The sequence below is a fragment of the Coffea eugenioides genome, chromosome 6, assembly GCF_003713205.1.
Source record: "Coffea eugenioides isolate CCC68of chromosome 6, Ceug_1.0, whole genome shotgun sequence".
Lineage (NCBI taxonomy): Eukaryota > Viridiplantae > Streptophyta > Magnoliopsida > Gentianales > Rubiaceae > Coffea > Coffea eugenioides.
The window spans coordinates 34,660,086-34,681,098 of NC_040040.1; the positions used below are offsets into that span (position 1 = coordinate 34,660,086).

The 21,013-nt window shown below is 32.8% G+C and overlaps 1 protein-coding gene across 1 annotated transcript; it reads left to right on the top strand.

Moving 5' to 3' along the window:
• Positions 1-7,841: 7,841 nt before the first annotated feature.
• On the top strand, positions 7,842-15,265 carry LOC113774102. The gene is made up of 2 exons (XM_027318667.1): positions 7,842-7,985; positions 14,738-15,265. Exons 1-2 carry the CDS (start codon positions 7,842-7,844, stop codon positions 15,263-15,265), a joined length of 672 nt encoding a protein of 223 aa, XP_027174468.1.
• Positions 15,266-21,013: the final 5,748 nt, after the last annotated feature.

Sequence of the window (21,013 nt, forward strand, 5' to 3'; positions counted from 1 at the left end):
TTGAAGAACTTGGAGAACATTCATTTATGGCAAACTCATTTTCGAAGGATTAATAAAAGATCTTTGAAAGCTTTGTTCTTCTATTGGCTAAGTTTGTCTCAACTTCCTCTTTATTTTGATCAACATGAGTTGTTACAATGAATCTTTTTGCTTATTTGCTTTACTTGTTATGTTGAACTGGGTTCTAGATTTAGCAAGTAAATGAAACTAATGATTTCTTGATAATGAGTGTAATGTGATTTACTCTTATTGTATTTTGTACTAGCTTGTCCATTTATTCATGTTTTAACTCTTGTAATTACTTGATCATCAATTACAAGTCATTAGTTGTTGTTATTCAATGAAAGTTGGTAACAATAATAGAAAGGGAATAAATGGAATTTAAGGAGTCAGCTCATGAGATTAGAGGTGAATTTAAATGGATTTTCTAGAACATTTCATGTAGTAAGTGAACTAGTTTTAGATCTTCATCACAAGAGTAGGGGAGTTTAAGACTAGTAATAGCCAACCCATCATTAGAGTGCGTTTTGATAAATTTTGGAAATAAATCCCTTTTAAACAAGAATAGTAGCAAGAGTTGAATTTATTCACTTTTGTTTTTGTGCCATTAGTGGAATCTACAACCTAGATTCTTAGTATTTGGTATGTTTTCTTCATTTGTTTCTCTACAAACTATTTAATTTAAGTTATTAATTAGTTGAATTATTTGTTTTGTATTGCTTTAAATTTATATTAGTCAAAATAATAGAGCCCTAGTACTTGATAGAAGTTCCTTGTGAGATCGACCCTTATGCATCCTATATTATAATCATGGCCTGTATACTTGCAGTAAAACAGGTGTATTTTGATGTTAAACTTGAGTGCAGAATGTGTTAAGTTTGTCTTTGTATCCCACATTAGAAGTTTTACAAAGAAGTCTCTTCTCATGGTGGTTATAAATATAGTAGGCTTAAATGAGTTTAAGTATGTAGGCTTACAAAGAAGGCTTACAAAGAAGTTTTTAAGGGGCCCACGCCCCAGTTTGAGAGGAGGTTTGGTTAGGCATTAAACCAAAATAGCAAGTTATGGCCCTTTGAGCCGTTAAGCAATTTATACTATTTAGACTTTTTTGTGTTTTCAATTTTAGGTGGTTTTGGACCTAGGAATTATTTTCTAGAATTTTATACTCTCTTTCTATTATAGTAAATTTGCTAGATCTTCACCCTTGGACATAGGTCAATTTGATCGAACCACATAAAATTTTGTGTCTTTCTATTTATTTTATTTGCTTTGTCGTTGTCTTTATTAAGTTGCCAAGAACCCTATAGTACTTGTTGGTCAATTTTTTGGGACCAGACCTAACAAAATGGGTGTGTTTGGTATATTATTGTTATAACCTGGAAACGGGTGGTTAGCACTTTAAAAACCATAGTTAATATTTGGCAATCGGGGTTTTATTAGCCTACCATGTATCGTAATGCTAGGAATTTTGTTAAAAGTTGTGATGCATGCCATAAAAATGGAACTATTTCTAAGAAGAATGAAATGCCTCTCACTGCATTCTTAAAAGTCGAATTATTTGATGTATGGAGTATGAATTTTATAGGGCCATTTCTTAGTTCTTTTAATAAAATATACATTTTAGTAGTTGTGGATTATATTTCCAAACAGCTGGAAGTAATGGCTTCACCAACTAATGACACTAAAGTTGTACTTAGGTTTCTCAAAAAGAACATTTTAGTACATTCGGAATACCAAAGGCAATAGTGAGCGACGTAGGTAAGCCTTTTTACAATAAACAACTTGATTCCTTGTTGCTCAAGTATGATTATAGGCACAAGACATCACTCCCATATCATCCTTAAGCAAATGGACAGGCAGCTCTCATCTTGGAGAAGACGGTGAACAAGTTAAAGAAAGATTGGGCAAGGGAGTTCGATGATTCTCTTTGGGTGTACTGGACGGTATTTAAGACACACTTGGGGATGTTGTTGCATCATTTAGGGTATGTTTGATAACATAAAAAAGTGCTGAATCTGAATTTTTTCAGACATTCAGATGTTTTACGTGTTTGATAAATGAAAATCTATTTGCTGAACTTGTTAAGCAGTGCTGAACCTGTGTGTATTTTTTTCAGCACAAGAATCCTAACTGAATGCTTAATTCTGATCAGAATCAATAGAATTACTTCAACTACATTGTCTTATCTACCAAATCTACCCTTATTTGTTAATTATGTTCAAAATTCTTATCTAATTAAACAATCTAATATTTTCTATCTAATGATTTTTAGTTTCTCTTTTCTCCCTTTTTAATGACTTTTACATCTTCTCCATACTTCTCATATAATATATTTCATCTTTTATATTAATTTGATTTAAAAATAAATATTGTCATTTTCATACCTAACAATTTTAAACTAATTAAATCATAGATTCTATTTGTTTTTTGAATGAAAGGAAATAAGGACAAAATTGTCAAATTAAACTTATTAAGCATTCAGCTATAAATATTTATCAAACAGTATAAATAGGTTTAGCATTAAAATTCAAACATTCATATATTTTTTTCAGTGCTTAAAATTCAGCAAATTAATTGTTTCAGTATTCAGAATTCAGATTCAGTTTTATCAAACGGAACCTTAGTCTATGAAAAATTTATCATTTACCTGTAGAAATAGAACATAAAGCATATTAAGCTACTATAGCCATTAATATGGATTTTAATCTTACAGATGGTAGAAGATTGCTTGACTTGAGTGAGTTGGAGAAGTATTGCCTAAATGCATACGAAAATGCCAAGATGTATAAAGAGAAGATCAAGCTTTGGCATGATAAGCGTATTACTCCAAAACAGTTTAAGAGGGGACAAAATGTACTTTTATTCAATTCATGCCTTAGGTTATTCCCGGGTAAACTCAAGTCAAGGTGGTCAAGGCCATTTGTGATTACCTAAATTTTTCCCTATAGAGTGGTGGAAATCATGAATGAGAGAAATGCGATATTTAAGGTCAGTAGATAGCCTTTGAAATCCTACTTGGCAGGCAACATGATCCCTAAATGAATAAATTATCCTTTAAGCGATCTTTCTTTTACTTAAGAAGTTTTAAGACGACTTTAAACAAAGCGCTTGTTGTGACAGCCCCACCTTCCCCTAAGGCGAACCAAAGGGGTTAGCGGACTGCCTGCCCAACTCTCGCTAGGAATAACGGTGCAGTTTAGAGCGATCTATTGCGTTCCGGAACTTATAACACGCGTAAACAAGGAAAAAAGGCAAAATAACCCAAAATAAAAAAAATGAAATTCGGAGTCGGCCATGAATAGTAACCGACCCGTCAGAACGCAACCCAAATATCAAACAAACATTCACATCTTGAACTTTAGCAATTACAATCCAAAGTGACATACAAAGTTTTCAAAAGTTAATATATACACGGTTGCCAAATTGAAAGTGAAAATGGCCCTAAAGATACATTTAGGGTTTCACTTCATATACAATACAAAAGAGATATTCATCTAGTTCATTCGGCAACCATCTATCAAGATTCATTCCAAAAAGAGTCATATTCCTGTAAGGAAAACAAAAGGAACGGTGTGAGCTAATTGCCCAGTGAGATACTATCACTTACGCAACCAAGTGCATATAAGCATCAAGCTTTCATTCAATATAGTAAAATAAGCAAAGGCACACGTCAAATATGGTGATAAAAGGATACAGATGGCTCTCAAGAGCCCTTTCCTCGTTTGCATTTCTTGATCGGACGTCATTGACTCTCCGTCAATGTTCAAAAGTAACCAACCGTAGACTCCACTTTACTTCCACTCCTTCCACCTAACATCCCCCTACCGGGCCCGAAATCCAAACACTTGCACTTTGGTATTACTCGAGTAAACCGGAATCGAGAGTCTCGCATACTACAAGATTCCATATAACACTTCCCCAAGGCATATCAATTGGCACGACCAAGCCCTCGCCGGCTCGATTCAATCAACTACCAATGGGGTTGAGCTCATTGATAATAATTGTAGTCGTTGGATACTCGTCCAAACGACACCAAGTCATGTATTTTTTCATTTCAAGTAACACTTCGTATAACATTCCAATCACATGATAACAAGAATATAAGGCACACAGTGAGAGTGATAAAGTACACTTTCACTTCAAGCAATTAACATTCAAAGCACCAAGTTCAAGTATCAATGCCATATATTAACACACAAGTGAGTAGTACACTCACCAAGCTCGCAAATGTGGTTTCATGCACTTCCGTCAAAAGAACGTTGTGCACCACCGTCACGCCCTAAAACATGCAAACAAGTACAATGAGACTCGATAACGAGTCATAAACCAAGGACAAACATGACCCCAATAGGGTTCCATGAGCATATACAAACATTAGAGGAAACCAGAAAATTCGGAAATGCAATTAGCTTTGGCCCTGAAAAAAAACAGTTTTTGACCTCGTTTTGCGGTAATGGCACCAATTTCACTACGATTATCGGATGAAGGTGTACGATACATCGATTCGAAGCTAAAAGACAGGGATACAACATCACATAAGGTCACTCAACCCAGTTTTGAGTGCAACCATGTCAAAAATGCAAGATACTACACCAAAAACCGTAAAACAGATTCACAGAATGCATTCTAGCGGAAACATCATAACTCAGGCTCTCCAAGTCCAAATCCAGAAATTCCAAAACCAGCTGAAAGCTAAGAAACAGGGATACATTTCATCAGAAGGCCTCAACAACCAATTCGGAAGAAATTCCAGCCAAAAAAACCAATTACAGGCGCAATTCTTACATTCGGGTAAAACCAGAACAGAAATAGTAATTTCGACTTTTCTCATTCTACACTACTCCAATTGATCTGAAATTTTGTAGGCACCTCTAAAGTGTCATTCCATACAACTTTCATGTTTTAAGTCAAGGCCAATTCGGCCTCTAAATAGGAGCTATAAATTCGGGCAGAATGTTCCCACTAAAACCCTAATTTTCTGAAATTTCTTCCAAACCAGAAATTGGTTGCAATTAATCACTTTTTCCACCTCCTAGAGTCATTATATACCATTTCCAATCATCATAGATAGCCACACAATCATGTTCATATTAAAACAGAAAAATTCCCAAAAATAATAAAACTTCATCACTTCAACCACAAATCAAGAAATAATCCATAATATTGCATCTCATACTACCACTAATCATGATTTAAGCATCAATTAAGGGAGGAGGGTGGTTCTTCACAACTCACCTTAGAAACAAGAGAGAGAGGGCAATTGGTCACCTTAACTTTCCAAATAACTTCACACAACAACTCACAAACACTAATTGAAGGGGTTTTATGGAGAAATTGCAAGTTTCAATGGTTGGTTTTGATGATTTGGAGCAAACTTGAAGAGTTTTCTTCCTTGTGCTTAGAGTAAGAGAGAGAGAAAGAGAGAGCCGGCCACTTATGGAGGATTTTTGATGATTTTTGGTCATTTTTTGTTTATTTAAGTCAAATGGTAAGACCATGAATAGTTTTCCTAAAGTAAACCTACTCAAATGGTGACACTTGTCACCTTTATTAAATGCTTACCTAACTTGTTTCTCTTATACCAATCCACTTAGCATCCTCTACTTATCTCTTAACACCCGGTAAATGAATTTCAGCATTCAAAACTTAACCTAGTTGGCCGAATTTTTCCGAACTTCTCGCACTAGTGGGTCCCACGTCCGGTATACGTTCTTAATTTCTCAAAATCTATTTGATACTAGAAAAATCATCTAAAAATTATATCTGCTCCTTAAAATTATCTCGAAATGTTTCTAATCACGAAAATGCAGAAAACAAGCCATGAAAATCCTAAAACCTAGAAAATAATAAATTACGGGTTCTCACACTCTCTCCCCCTTAAAAGAATTTCGCCCTCGAAATTTCTCACCTTAACTCACGAAAAGGTTAGGGTATTTCGTTCGCATTTCTTCTTCCACTTCCCAGGTAGCTTCCTCTACCCCATGGTTTCTCCACAGTATCTTCACCAATGGAATCTGCTTGTTTCTTAACTCTTTGACTTTCCGGTCAAGCACTTGGACAGGTTTTTCTTCGTAAGCAAGCGATTCGTCCACGTCAATCTCCTCTGGTTGTAAGACATGGGAGGGGTCGGGATAGTACTTCTTGAGCATTGAAACGTGGAAAACGTCGTGAATTCTCAAGAGACTTGACGGCAGTTCTAGCTTATACGCTACCGCACCTATCCTCTGCAAGATCTTGTAAGGTCCGACAAACCTCGATTGAAGCTTCTTTCCTTTGCCTGCCTTGACACTCCGTAAAGGGGTGACTTTAAGAAATACATGGTCTCCAACCTCGAACTCCAAATCTTTCCTTCGATTGTCTGCGTAGCTCTTTTGTCGGCTTTGAGCTGTTTGGAGTCGTTGCCGTATCAACTTGACCTTTTCTCGAGCTTCCTCCATCCAAGGAATAGTTGCTGGATCCAGTGCCTTCCTCTCGCCAACTTCATCCCAATAGATTGGTGATCGGCATTTTCGTCCATATAGTGCTTCATATGGAGCCATTTGAATCGACGAGTGGTAGCTGTTGTTGTATGCAAACTCTACTAAGGTCATGTGTTGACCCCAGTTGCCTCCAAAATCTAGAATGCAAGTTCGTAGCATGTCCTCGAGAGTTTGAATGGTTCGTTCCGATTGTCCATCCGTCTGAGGGTGATAGGTGGTGCTTAGATTCAGTGTGAGAACCCGTAATTTATTATTTTCTAGGTTTTAGGATTTTCATGACTTGTTTTCTGCATTTTCGTGATTAGAAACATTTCGAGATAATTTTAAGGAGCAGATATAATTTTTAGATGATTTTTCTAGTATCAAATAGATTTTGAGAAATTAAGAGCTTATACCGGACGTGGGACCCACTAGTGCGAGAAGTTCGGAGAAATTCGACCAACTAGGTTAAGTTTTGAATGCTGGAATTCATTAGTGTGAGAACCCGTAATTTATTATTTTCTAGGTTTTAGGATTTTCATGGCTTGTTTTCTGCATTTTCGTGATTAGAAACATTTCGAGATAATTTTAAGGAGCAGATATAATTTTTTGATGATTTGGAGCAAACTTGAAGAGTTTTCTTCCTTGTGCTTAGAGTAAGAGAGAGAGAAAGAGAGAAAGAGAGAGCCGGCCACTTATGGAGGATTTTTGATGATTTTTGGTCATTTTTGGTTTATTTAAGTCAAATGGTAAGACCATGAATAGTTTTCCTAAAGTAAACCCACTCAAATGGTGACACTTGTCACCTTTATTAAATGCTTACCTAACTTGTCTCTCTTATACCAATCCACTTAGCATCCTCTACTTATCTCTTAACACCCGGTAAATGAATTCCAGCATTCAAAACTTAACCTAGTTGGCCGAATTTTTCCGAACTTCTCGCACTAGTGGGTCCCACGTCCGGTATACGCTCTTAATTTCTCAAAATCTATTTGATACTAGAAAAATCATCTAAAAATTATATCTGCTCCTTAAAATTATCTCGAAATGTTTCTAATCACGAAAATGCAGAAAACAAGCCATGAAAATCCTAAAACCTAGAAAATAATAAATTACGGGTTCTTACACTTGTTGGGAAGCAACCCAACGATTTCTTGTTTCCTGTATGTTTATGTTGATTCATTTGTGTTTATATGTGTTTCGTAGGTTGCAACAACAAGGACTCATGCAATTCATCTAAAGTACAAATGTGCATACAATGAGGCGAAGGGAGAGTTTTTCATGTTCATTTGATGCAATTCATGCATTCCCTATAACAATTAAGCAAATGCATAATCATGTGTTTTCAAATGTAATTTTTGGTGGTGCTTGGGCAAGGGATTCATGGATTTTTGGTATGATAGGTGGTTGTTGAAGGCGCCCTTGGCAGATATGGTATCTATCATTGATCCTCCTCATATGCTAGTGGCAGAATTTTACAGAGATGATGGCTGGAATGTTGAGTTGTTAAAGGCTTGGTTGCCGATGGTGTTGCTTAGACAATTCAGGAGATTCAATTGTTTCTGGACCAAGATGATGTCATGGTTTGGCTGGACTCTTCAATAGGTAGTTTCTCTATTAAATAGGCTTTGGAGTCTTTGCAGCGAAGAAGGAATTTATCATTGGTTGATAGATATCTATGGAATAGTATACTACCATTAAGAATACCATTCTTTGCTTGGAAGGTGTTAGGGAATCTGGTTCCTTTGGATTTAAATCTAAAGAAGAGGGGTTTCGTCTTGGCTTCTCGATGTTCTTGCTATTCATTGCATGAAGAATCTGTGTCTCATCTGTTCCTTACTAGAGTAGTAGCGGATCAAGTTTGGAGTTTTTTCTAGAGACAGTTTGGTATTCTTCATTCTAGTCCTCAGTCACTCCCTGCAATGTGTCTATCTTGGTTTTTATCTACTTCATTTGTTTCAGCAGATCATATAAGGATTGTCATTCCATGTTCAATCTTGTGGTTTTTATGGAAAGCTCAGAATGAATCGTGGTTCAAGGGTGCTCATTTTGAGGCACCAAAAGTAATTTCAAAGGTAGGAAGTTTTGTTGAGCAATTAGGCCGAGCAAAGGTTTTTTCTCCATTGCACTTTAAGGGTGATTCGGACGGTCCTTGGGCAAGCTTTGCTATTAGATTGTCACGAGTAACTAGGTGGTTTGTGGTCTCTTGGCAAAAACCCCCGTATGGTTTTGTCAAGCTAAATACTGATGCCAGTGTCTCAAATAGGAAAGCTTTAGGAGGAGGGTTGCTTAGGGACCATGAGGGGTAGTTGATCTTTGCTTTTATAAGGAGTTTGGGGAGGTTGATGTACTGACTGCTGAAAGTTTGTCATTGTTGCATGGCCTTCAATTGTGTAACAATGCTCAAATCTAGAGTCTTCTTATAGAAGTGAATTTGGAGAGCTTGGTTTGTCTGCTGAATGCGGGCATACTGTTAAAGTGGCCGTTATGTAATTCCTTGCGAAGGATTCAGGATTTGTTTCGGAACGTACATTCTACAGTCAATCATATTTTTAGGGAAGTGAATAGTGTGGTAGACAAGTTAGTAGGTATGGAGGTTCAGGATGATTTTCTCAGTACTACAATTCAATAACTTTCTCGGGTCGTTAAAATAGCTATACTTTTGGATAGTAGGGAATTCTCTTTTGTTCGTATGTAAGTTGTAAGGGCGTAGAGGTTCTTATTTCTGGATTTCACTAATTCTTTGTAACTTGGCTTTTTCTTAATAAACTAGGGGCTGGCATCCCTACCTCAGGGATGGGGTTTGCCAAAAAAAAAAGTGTAATTTGTTGAGAAAAATGCATTTTTTAGGCTACTACTTGATTTCATTCATGGAACATGAAAACAGTTGAAAACTGAGTGGAATGCCGAAATTTGACCAAGTGAATCTGGAGGAGAAAACTGCAGAAACTAAATATTTCTGCAACAAATCTGGCCAAGAATCTGGCTCACTTCCAGCTGGATTCATGGTTGGATACGTTGGGAAGGGAAGAATTTTTTTTTAATTTCTGACCACAATCCGCTCCAAAATCCAACCTTCAATCAGTGGCCGGATTCGGGCAGATATCAGGTTCTAAAGAGCAAACCCGCAGCTAGTTTGTTCATTTCTTCTCTTCTTCTTCTTTCTCACCCACTGATATTCAGATACTCAAACACATACTACCCACAACCTCCCACTTTTCACTATTAAATCTTCAACCCAACTTCACCAAATCACTCCTAACATCATCTAGAGTTTGATGGTTTAAAATCTTTCAAAAACAGCTCAAATTTTGGATTCAAGTTTCAAGAAAGCTAGGATTTCATTTGGTTGAATCTTTCTATTGAGGCAGAATTGGAGTGAATTCCTTAGGGGTTTTGACATCCTTTGCATCTCTAATCATCACCCAACAAGTTTGAAGTAACAAAGTTTGGTAAAGCTTTTCAATTTTCAATTTAAAATTTACCATATTTGAATATTTTCAATTTTCATGGCAATTTTGAATCTTCTATATTTATGAAATTTAGTGATTTTTGTTGCACTTGTTGTGGTTGTTAATGATTATTAGTGATGAATAAATCATGGGTTTGTGATTATTTGGTGAGATTGGTGACTTTTAGCTTATTTTTGTTGTTAATTTGTCTTGAAGAAATTTTGACAATTATTAGCCAATGTAATATGTTAATTAGGTTGGTGATAATTCTGTGAGGTTGGTTTAACCAAAAATGATTACATGCCAAAGAATGTGCTTGATTATATTATTTCTTAATTTTTACATGGTGATTCTAGGATTTTAGAAGTAGTTAGTAGATGATCTTTTTGAGAAAAGATTCATGCATGAATATGCTCTTATTGATGCTTAGTTAGGTCATTAACATGTGAGTGGATGGTGTGTTTGTTTCAATTTATGGAACAATTGTTGCACTTAACATTACTTTGGGAAAGGATGAAGTTTCATACTTATTGCATATGTGCATGATTATTTGGGCTCTAATTGATAATTTATTGGTTTTAACAGTTATACTTGCTTAGGTTATTATTGAATAATTGTTCTTTTAAGTGAGTTAACTATATTTCCTTGTCTTTTATGAGTTGATTTGGAATGTGAGCATGTGTTTTATATTAATTCATTTTGATAAGTACCAATTAATTGGAGTTATTGTCTATATATATATATATATATATATATACATAAGTACAATGACTCACACTAAAAGATCTAGGGTGAAAACTCCATATCCCAAGAAAGGGTGGGGTGTTTAGGTCTAAGAATGGCTCTATGTACAAAATGGACAGCGAGTAGATGTTTAGTTATTGAAGATGAGTCATCATATGAGAAGGGAATGCAACAACAACAAGAACAAAGAGATAAACAAAGGGAACAAGAGGAAGAAGTGCAATATGATGAGACTCGGTTCATCTCGGCAGTCAATGAAGCATGGTATAGATCACGATTTTTATCATAGTTCATCATCTCAGTTGTTATTTGTTGATCCTCCATGATCAAGGTTGGTAGATTACTCATTGATGAAGCCACAATGATAATGAAAAGACAGTAGTTAAGCTAATGATTATAAAGAATCACTTATTGGGAGGCGACTCAATATTTTGTGTTAATTTATCTTGTTTTGGCGTGTTTTCATGTTTGTTTTTTATTTTGAAGTATGTTTGTTATGTTTCTTTTGTACGGTTCAAAAAGTAGGGCAAAAGTCACTTTTTGAGGTTTGACGAGGCAAAGGAAAATCAAAGAGCTCAACCCCTCATTTTACATTTTTGTTGTTTTTGATTTGTTATGATGGGGTAAAATGTAGGTTTAGATCATTTTAATCTTGTGTGAAGTGTTAAATTAGATGAACAGGTGATCTAGCATGTATTTTGGAAATTAGGGATTGTGTTCATAAAAATGTGAATAGCGCAAATTTTTTGCATAAAAGTTGCTAAAAATTGAAAACGGGAACCAAAAACACGATCTTATCTATGTTTTTGGGCTGCGTTTTAGTCCATCTTCAAGAGGTCTTAGCAAAAATGCGGGGTAAAACACAGACAGGTTCACGTTTATACCCACATTTTTCACCTATTTTGCTGTTCTAAAAAATTGAAAACACATGTTTAAAACACGGGTCTTAGCCAGTGTATTTACAAGCCTATGTTTTAGAATCTATGAGTCTCCTTTGAAAATGCAGGCCTTAAAAATGCTGGTCTCAACCTATGTTTTTAGCTTCCGTTTTGATTTTCCTTGTTTAAAGAAACAAATATGGCTAGCAACTCTTAATCTTCTTTTCCTTCTTCAAACCCGCATTTCACACACTCTACACATACTTCACAAAATCTCCTTTTTCACCATTTTTGTTGCAAGAAACCATCATGCCAACATCCCTTTACCTTCATAGAGTCATTTTAACTAATTAAAATTCAAGAAAAACTCTTCAAAAATCGGGTTCAAGAAGATTCAATTAGTGGTCAATTAAAGGGATATTCGTAGGACTTTTTGCACCATTTGCACCATTAAACCTCCCTCTACTTGATTGAGGTAAGTTTTTTCAATATAACTTGATAGTTTACATGTTGTCATTGGAGCATTTCATGAAATTTTTGAGAATTTTGAAATGGTGAATATGAGATGATGTTTGTTGATGTTTATGAGTTCTATTATCCTTATCTAACATCGCTAAGCATGTTTATATGATCAAATATAAGAATGTTAGGATTTATGTGGTATCTTAATTTTTGACATATTCTATATTTTGATCAATGTGGTAATTGGTTTAGGAATGTTATTAAGCATATTTGGGTGATTCAAATAGTCAAAATGTAACTTAATTATGATTCTTACATGCATACATTCATTATATGGTGACATTTTTAAAAGTTTGAATTTGTAACCTTTGGAGAATGGTTAGGTTTATCTAGTTTTAAAATGGTGCATTTAAATCGATGTTTAGGTGTTATAGTGAATCAAATTATTGCTTATTCTTCATATGGAGCATGATTGGATGATGAATTTTGAATATTTGAAGAATTTAGCAATTTGTGTGGCATTTTAGGAGTTGAAATTGAATATGTGTATAGTATATTATCCATGTTTTGATTTTACTCCTAAGTAGTTATGATATGGTGATCTTGTAAATGCCTAGATGAGGACATATGCTTTGTAATTGTTTTTCTAAGTATTTTGAGTGAAGGGCTTAAATGCATAATTGTTGGGAAGTGATGTGTTGAATCATACCTTAAGTAGTTTCTTATCTATTTTATATAGGTACAATAATAAGACAAAAGCAAGCCATTATTTGTGAAGATTCTTCATGTCTTTGTTACTTTTGCATTACTTAAACCTTTGTAGTTGTTTTGCCATTTTTATTTTTCAAGCTTTTCATTACTATTGGTCACAAATGGAACTCATGAAGTTTCCTATTTTTATATAATTGCAGTATTTGTAGAATTGAGGAGAATGGTTCATGAAACTTCATGTGTATACACTTCAATCACTACAATAGAGGAGTATTACTTTGTTTATTTTGATTTTCCTTCTTACACATGGAGAACTATTCTAAGTGTTGGGGAAGGGGTAAACTTGTGTTATATGTGGTTGTGTCTTATTGAAAATGCATAAATTGCCTGGATTGGATGATGGAATATTACTTGTGTTTGAATTTGTTCAAATTTGGATTTGCTGGTAGGAAGGAAGTTTTATCCATTTACAAGGGAAAACTCTGTTAGATTTTTTTTCCAAAATCTTGTCCAAAATTTCACATTTGCCCCAAAAGTTTTCATGCTTTTTCAATTTCATCTTAAGTGCAACAAGTTCCACACCATTAGTAATTCAAATTTATTTTATTTTTTGAAATAAATATATGTGCCTTGAAAATTCAATACTCATTTAATTTGAAAATTTCTATTATGTGATCATAATTTTTTCTTTTTAAGAAAGTATATCTCTTAAAGTGGAGGAAATTATGCCTAAGTTTTGCATGTTTAATGAAATTTCTTCTTTTTACTTGATTTTACATAGTTGACTGATAAATATGGTCAATAAATGCATTAATCTTCTTATGATTATTTTTTTGAGGGAATGTTTATTTATTATTTATACTTTAAAAGAAAAAAGAAGAAAAAGAAAAAAAGAAAAAAGAGAAAAAAAAAGAGAATAAGAGTTGTCCTACTCCAATAGTTCTTGTGCTTAATAACTAGGAGTTTTCATTTTCAAATGTTGACTTTCACATAAAATAGTACTTGAATTAAGTGTATGCAAAACAACTCGAGAAACTAAAGTGTTGAGTAACCGGAGAATTTCATTTAAAAATGTCGATCTTCACATCAAAAGGCATTGTTACAACTTGAGTAAGTATTTGATTTGTTTTATGAATAAATCCCTCTTTTAGATTGAAAAGAAGATGGTCATGGAATTAGAAAGCTACTTATTGACTATATGATTCATTTGTTTGTAAAGTTGGGTTGAGATGAGAAATTGAATTGAATTAGTTGAAATTATAGTATAATTCTCTTTCCTTTACTTAATATTATGAGTACTTGAGGTAGAATAAATGATTGCATAATAGTTATTTACCTTATTTTGAGAAATTGAGCGCAAAGGTGCACATTTGTTATTTCAAATTTTGAATCATTATTATGGTTTGTATTTCCTATTACTTGAGGACATGTAATGATTCAAATGTGAGGGAATTTGATAAGTGCTTATTTTGCATGATTTTAATGTGTTTATTTACAAAAATTTGGAATGTATTTAGGGTTTTTGTGGATGAAATTTGCTCTTTTAAGCTACTATTTTCATAAACTCCATTTTATAACCAAAACTTGCATTTGAGCAATTTAATGTGTCAAACTTATTGCATTAGTAGGATTTGGAGATTAATGATCACTTCGAATAAAGAAGAATTCATGCAGTAGCATTAGATCTAATTCGAGGATGATTTGTAGATAATAAAATGAACAAGTGTAGTTCTTTGAGTAGAAAACGTGACCTAAATCACTGGAAAACCCACATTTTATCTCCTCATTTTAGTTGAACAGAAAATGACAAACAAAATGTAGAGGAGGCAATATGCAAGTGCAATACGCGACGAGGACGATCTTGCCCCCCATTGACAGCATCTTTGAACTCCAGTGAAATAATCGCTGCTGCATCCTAGACAGTAGACCATCAAAGATCGCACTCGTAACCCTGCCCCGTATCAAGGGGACTCCCAGGTAACTGAAGGGGGGCTGCTGCTCTTTAAAGCCAAGAATTGCCCTTCGACGGCAGGTTATACCCCGCGCAGTTACTTGGGCATTGCCACCCACGTCCTCAGTAAAACTGAATACCGATGCTAGCGTCACCGAGGGGCTGGCCACCGGGGGAGGACTGGTGCGTACTTCAGATGGCGACCTGGTTTTTGCATTTTACAAGGAGTTCGGGGAGTGCGATGTACTCACGGCAGAGGCGTTGGCGTTATTGGAAGGTTTGCGGTTATGTTATGCTTGGCACATCATGCACTTTGTGGCTGAGGTGGATTCGAGTGTTTTGGTGCGCATGGTCTCCTCTTGCGGTCCTGCCCGATGGCCTTTGGTCAATACTCTACGTCATATTCAATGGCTCTCAGGGCAAATGGGGGTCTCAGTGGCACACATCTATCGAGAAGCAAATACGGTAGCGGATGCCCTTGCGTGCTCGCGGCCACAACAGGATGGCGTTTTTACAGTCAGGGCTGAGCTTCCTCGGAAGGCTCGGTCCGCTCTCCAGTTGGATAGGCTCTCAGTTCCCTCGATTCGGCTAGGCAGGGTCCGGCATTAGTAGTTTTGTCTAGACTTTTTGGCTCTGTGTAACTTTGTTCCCTCGGTCGCAATAAAAGTTGAGTTTTTTTTTAAAAAAAAAAAAAAAAAAAAGTGCAATGCGCGACTTTACACCTGCGTATTGACCCTACATACTCTTAAGGTTTGCACAGCCACTTGCTCAACTTTTTTTTCACAACTTTTTCAGTTCAATTCCTGCAAGAATTTCGGCTGTAGGTGTAAAGAAGAGTATGAAGACTTGTAAAAGTATATTTTCATAATGTCAAGAATTATTTCACATCAACTTGAACAACTTATTTGGAATTTAAATTCATATATAAATAGGGGACTTGAAGACATATTTTCACAACTTTGGAAGGCTAGGACAATTGAAAAATTGGTGGGATAATGCTTTAACATTACAAGATAAATTATCAATATTGGATCATACGCAAGAAATTGAAGATGATCAAGGAAATATTCAAATACAATCAGATGCTGCAGAATTTTTAATAGTAACAATAGTAATGTATTTTATAGGAAATCCAAAAGAAGAACTAAATTCTAATAAAACATTTTTAACAAATTTAAGATGTCCAACATTATCAGACTTTAGATGGTATAAAGATATGTTTTTAACTAATGTATTAAGAAGACCAGATTGCAATGCTTCATTTTGGAAAGAAAGATTCATAACAGGATTACCAAGCTTATTTTCACAAAGAATAATGGATAATTTACAAAAGGAAATGAGAACAGATGTAATTTCATTTGAAAATATTACTTTTGGACAATTATTTGCTTTTGTGAAAAAAGAAGGATTAATGTTATGCTCAGAATTAAAATTACAAATAAAATATGGTTCTAAAACAAAAGAAGTAGGATCATTTTGTGATGCATTTGGAATTAAAAGAATTAAATCACCATCAGCATATAAAAAGAAAGTTAAAAAATATAATAAGAAAATAAGATATAAAAGATCCAAAGAAGATAAACCAGAAAACAAGAGAAAATTTATTAAAACTAAAATTGTCTGTTATAAATGTGGAAAAATAGGTCATAAAGCAAACAAATGTAAATTAAAAGAAAAAATTACGGAGATTTGTGCAGAAAAAGAAGACATTAAAAATAAATTAATAAATTTATTAATAAATGAACAAGATCAAAGTTCTGAAGATGATTATTATAATGATATATCTAGTTCAGAAAGTGAAGAAAATTGTAATTGCCCTAACACTTCAAAATATATAAATGTTATAACTAAAAAATAAGATAAAGAATTTTTATTAGACATAATTGAGAAAATAAATGATCCAGTAGCTAAAAAAGAATATTTGGAAAGATTAAAAAGTCTAATTATCCAAGAAGACAAAATGCCAAAAATAATAGAACCTTTTAGTATTTCAAAATTAATAGATAAATATCCAAACATAAATATAATGAAGAAAGAAACTACTAAAGATCTTCAAACAGAAATTAATGTTCTCAAAATACAAGTAAAACAATTACAACGAGAAATTATAGAATTAAAAACAAAAGATTTAGAAATAGAAGCAAAAATAACATTAATAGAAAATCAGCCTTCAACTAGTAATTCCAAAACAGAAGAAATAAGTATATCAGAAATTGTCAGCATATTGTATTATTCGCACTTGATTCAGCTTCTCTACCATTTTTAAAAGGTGAGGCTATTATTTCTCCTTGACCTATATTTATTTTTACTTCTTGTAATGGAGGATGTATAGATGTTATTATTTGATCATCTTTTAATTTCCATTTTTTATATAAATTAGTTTGAACATTTATTTGAGATGTATTATATATATCATTTATTCCTATTTTTGAAGTGTAAAATGCTAGCCAAGTAAAGAAAGGAAAATCAAATTTTTGCTTTTCTAATTCATTTTTCCATTCTAAAATTAATTTTCTTTTATATTCATATTCTAATTGAAAAAACCAAATTCTTTTTCTGTATTTTCTTCATCTTCAAAATCTTCTTGTAAGTATTTATGATTTATTTTATATGGTTTGTTTATAACATTTATTTCTCCTTTCATTTGTGAATGGGTTGGAGAATATTCCGATTGATTCTGATTTATAACTTCTGGAATAGGAGTTTTATATTTAAAATTTGAGGTACTTTCTAAAGGAAAATTAATTTCTGCTGATTCATAATTGGAATGTCTTGCTGGTAACCAAGAATAATTTGAATCATGTTTTTCTCTTAATGATGAAAATCTTATCAAGGTATTGCCATCAGGTTTTTCTATAATATCTTCTGCAGTAGTTTGTTCTATATTTCTTGCTATTTGTGGATTTTTGATTTCAAATTCACTAGGTATAGTTATTTCATTCCATTTTAATCTTTTTGGAATATAAGTCGTTGGTCTATCTGCATCTACTTGTAGTAAAGTTGTTTCTTCTTTAAGAGTTGGAGTCATTATAAATTTAGGATTTAAGTGTGAAGATAGGGGTCTATAATATATTCTATATATTACTGCAAAATTCTTTGTATGTTTTTCAAATTCATTTCCTTGTAAGTGAATATCTAATATGACTGAATTCAGAATATGTGGATCTGTTAAATCTATTGAAAAGTTTGGAGCACAGTTAAAATATATGGGTCCATTACATACATTTGTTTGAATCATAGAAAGTAAAGAAGTTTTATATCTTTTGAGTCTAGTATCTCTTAATGCTAAATATATAGGAGCATCTACTCCTAAATGGAATAAGGGTTTTACTGCAATTTGTATTAAACCTATATGAATGTATCTATATCCTTTACTTAAATATCTTTGAATTGTACTATGATTTAATAATGGAATGGATTGATATTCTTCTTGAATAGATATTGTTTCTTCATGGGTTTTAACTGATAAAGCTGTTTTGAAATCTAAATGGCCTATTCTGTAAATATATTCTATTTTTTCCTCTGGAATTGTCCAATCTGAATTATTTATAGGCATATGATATTCATGACTTTGTACTATATTAGCTTGCTTTGAATTAGATCATATTTTTAATTGTCTAAGAAATGCAGCCATGTTTATTATTTAATTAAATTTTTACTTAATCAGGAACAACTGAGTGCTATGCCGGGAACATCCTACCTTGGACTTACCAACGGTCTAAAGATTGATTCCTATTTTTAACTTACATTCGTTTGCTTTATGACCTATTTTTCCACATTTATAACAGACAATTTTAGTTTTAATAAATTTTTTCTTGTTTTCTGGTTTATCTTCTTTAGATCTTTTATATCTTATTTTCTTATTATATTTTTTAACTTTCTTTTTATATGCTGATGGTGATTTAATTCTTTTAATTCCAAATGCATCACAAAATGATCCTACTTCTTTTGTTTTAGAACCATATTTTATTTGTAATTTTAATTCTGAGCATAACATTAATCCTTCTTTTTTCACAAAAGCAAATAATTGTCCAAAAGTAATATTTTCAAATGAAATTACATCTGTTCCCATTTCCTTTTGTAAATTATCCATTATTCTTTGTGAAAATAAGCTTGGTAATCCTGTTATGAATCTTTCTTTCCAAAATGAAGCATTGTAATCTGGTCTTCTTAATACATTAGTTAAAAACATATCTTTATACCATCTAAAGTCTGATAATGTTGGACATCTTAAATTTGTTAAAAATGTTTTATTAGAATTTAGTTCTTCTTTTGGATTTCCTATAAAATACATTACTATTGTTACTATTAAAAATTCTGCAGCATCTGATTGTATTTGAATATTTCCTTGATCATCTTCAATTTCTTGCATATGATCCAATATTGATAATTTATCTTGTAATGTTAAAGCATTATCCCACCAATTTTTCAATTGTCCAGTAAATCCTGAAACTAATAATGTTGCAATATTTCTTTCTTGAATATTTTTAATTTTATAAGCTAATCTAGCCATTCCCATTTCTTGTAAATTATTTAATACTTCATATTCTGCTTTGCCATCTATATTCCATTCATATATTGAATCTCCATCATATTTAGTGGTACGAAATTTTGATCTTTCTTCATATTGAATATTTGGAGGGCTGGGTCTTGGATAATAATTCTTTGTACTTATCATTTTCCATTCTTTATTATTATTTTTATTGTAAATTCTTCTTCTTCTTATTTTATTTATTTGCTTATCCTCTTTTTCTTCAAATTGTTTTTCTATTGGTAAAATTATATCTTCTTCGATTTCTGAATTTATTGATTCTTCAGATGAATTATTTAATTCTTCAGATGAATTATCTTCTATTATTTGGTCTAATGTATTTATCCTAGGAGTCGGAGGTTTTACTTCTGTAGTTAAGTTTTGTAATGCCTGCGATATTTTATTTAATATATTATCTGTATTATTTATTTTTTGATTATTAATATTTTGAACTAAATCTTGGTCTTTTTCTCTTGTCAAGCTTCTAGGTTGAAAATGAGGTGCTGAAATATCATTAGGGAATTTTAATTCTGGTTTCTTTATGGTATCTATTTTTGTATTTAAAATTTCCATATGTTGAGAAATTGTATGAAGAATTTGATTTGTATAATTATTTTGTTGATAAACTTTTTTAATGTCTTCTAGATTTATTGTATTATTCGTACTTGATTCAGCTTCTCTACCCTTTTTAAAAGGTGAGGCTATTATTTCTCCTTGACCTATATTTATTTTTACTTCTTGTAATGGAGGATGTATAGATGTTATTATTTGATCATCTTTTAATTTCCATTTTTTATATAAATTAGTTTGAACATTTATTTGAGATGTATTATATATATCATTTATTCCTATTTTTGAAGTGTAAAATGGTAGCCAAGTAAAGAAAGGAAAATCAAATTTTTGCTTTTCTAATTCATTTTTCCATTCTAAAATTAATTTTCTTTTATATTGAGATTCTAATTGAAAAAACCAAATTCTTTTTTCAGTATTTTCTTCATCTTCAAAATCTTCTTGTAAGTATTTATGATTTATTTTATATGGTTTGTTTATAACATTTATTTCTCCTTTCATTTGTGAATGGGTTGGAGAATATTCCGATTGATTCTGATTTATAACTTCTGGAATAGGAGTTTTATATTTAAAATTTGAGGTACTTTCTAAAGGAAAATTAATTTCTGTTGATTCATAATTAGAATATCTTGCTGGTAACCAAGAATAATTTGAATCATGTTTTTCTCTTAATGATGAAAATCTTATTAAGGTATTGCCATCAGGTTTTTCTATAATATCTTCTGCAGTAGTTTGTTCTATATTTCTTGCTATTTGTGGATTTTTGATTTCAAATTCACTAGGTATAGTTATTTCATTCCATTTTAATCTTTTTGGAATATAAGTCGTTGGTCTATCTGCATCTACTTGTAGTAAAGTTGTTTCTTCTTTAAGAGTTGGAGTCATTATAAATTTAGGATTTAAGTGTGAAGATAGGGGTCTATAATATATTCTATATAGGAAAATTTGCCAAATTGGTCCCTAACATTTACCAAAAACACTTTTTTAGTCCTTTACATATAAAATCAGCCAAAATGGTCCTTCGCATTTAAATTGTGAGCCAATGTGGTCCTATTGCTCGTTTTTGCTCATTTCTCCGGCTAAAAATAGCACGCCTCTCTCACGTGGTCATATTTTTAGGGGCAAAACCGGAAACACATTTCATTACCTGTTAAAAGTAAAAGGTGTGGACAACCACCAAAATACACATTTCACCTTTGGCCCTCAAAGTTTCAAGAAACCTGAATTGCATCCCTGAATGGTGGCGAAAATTATTT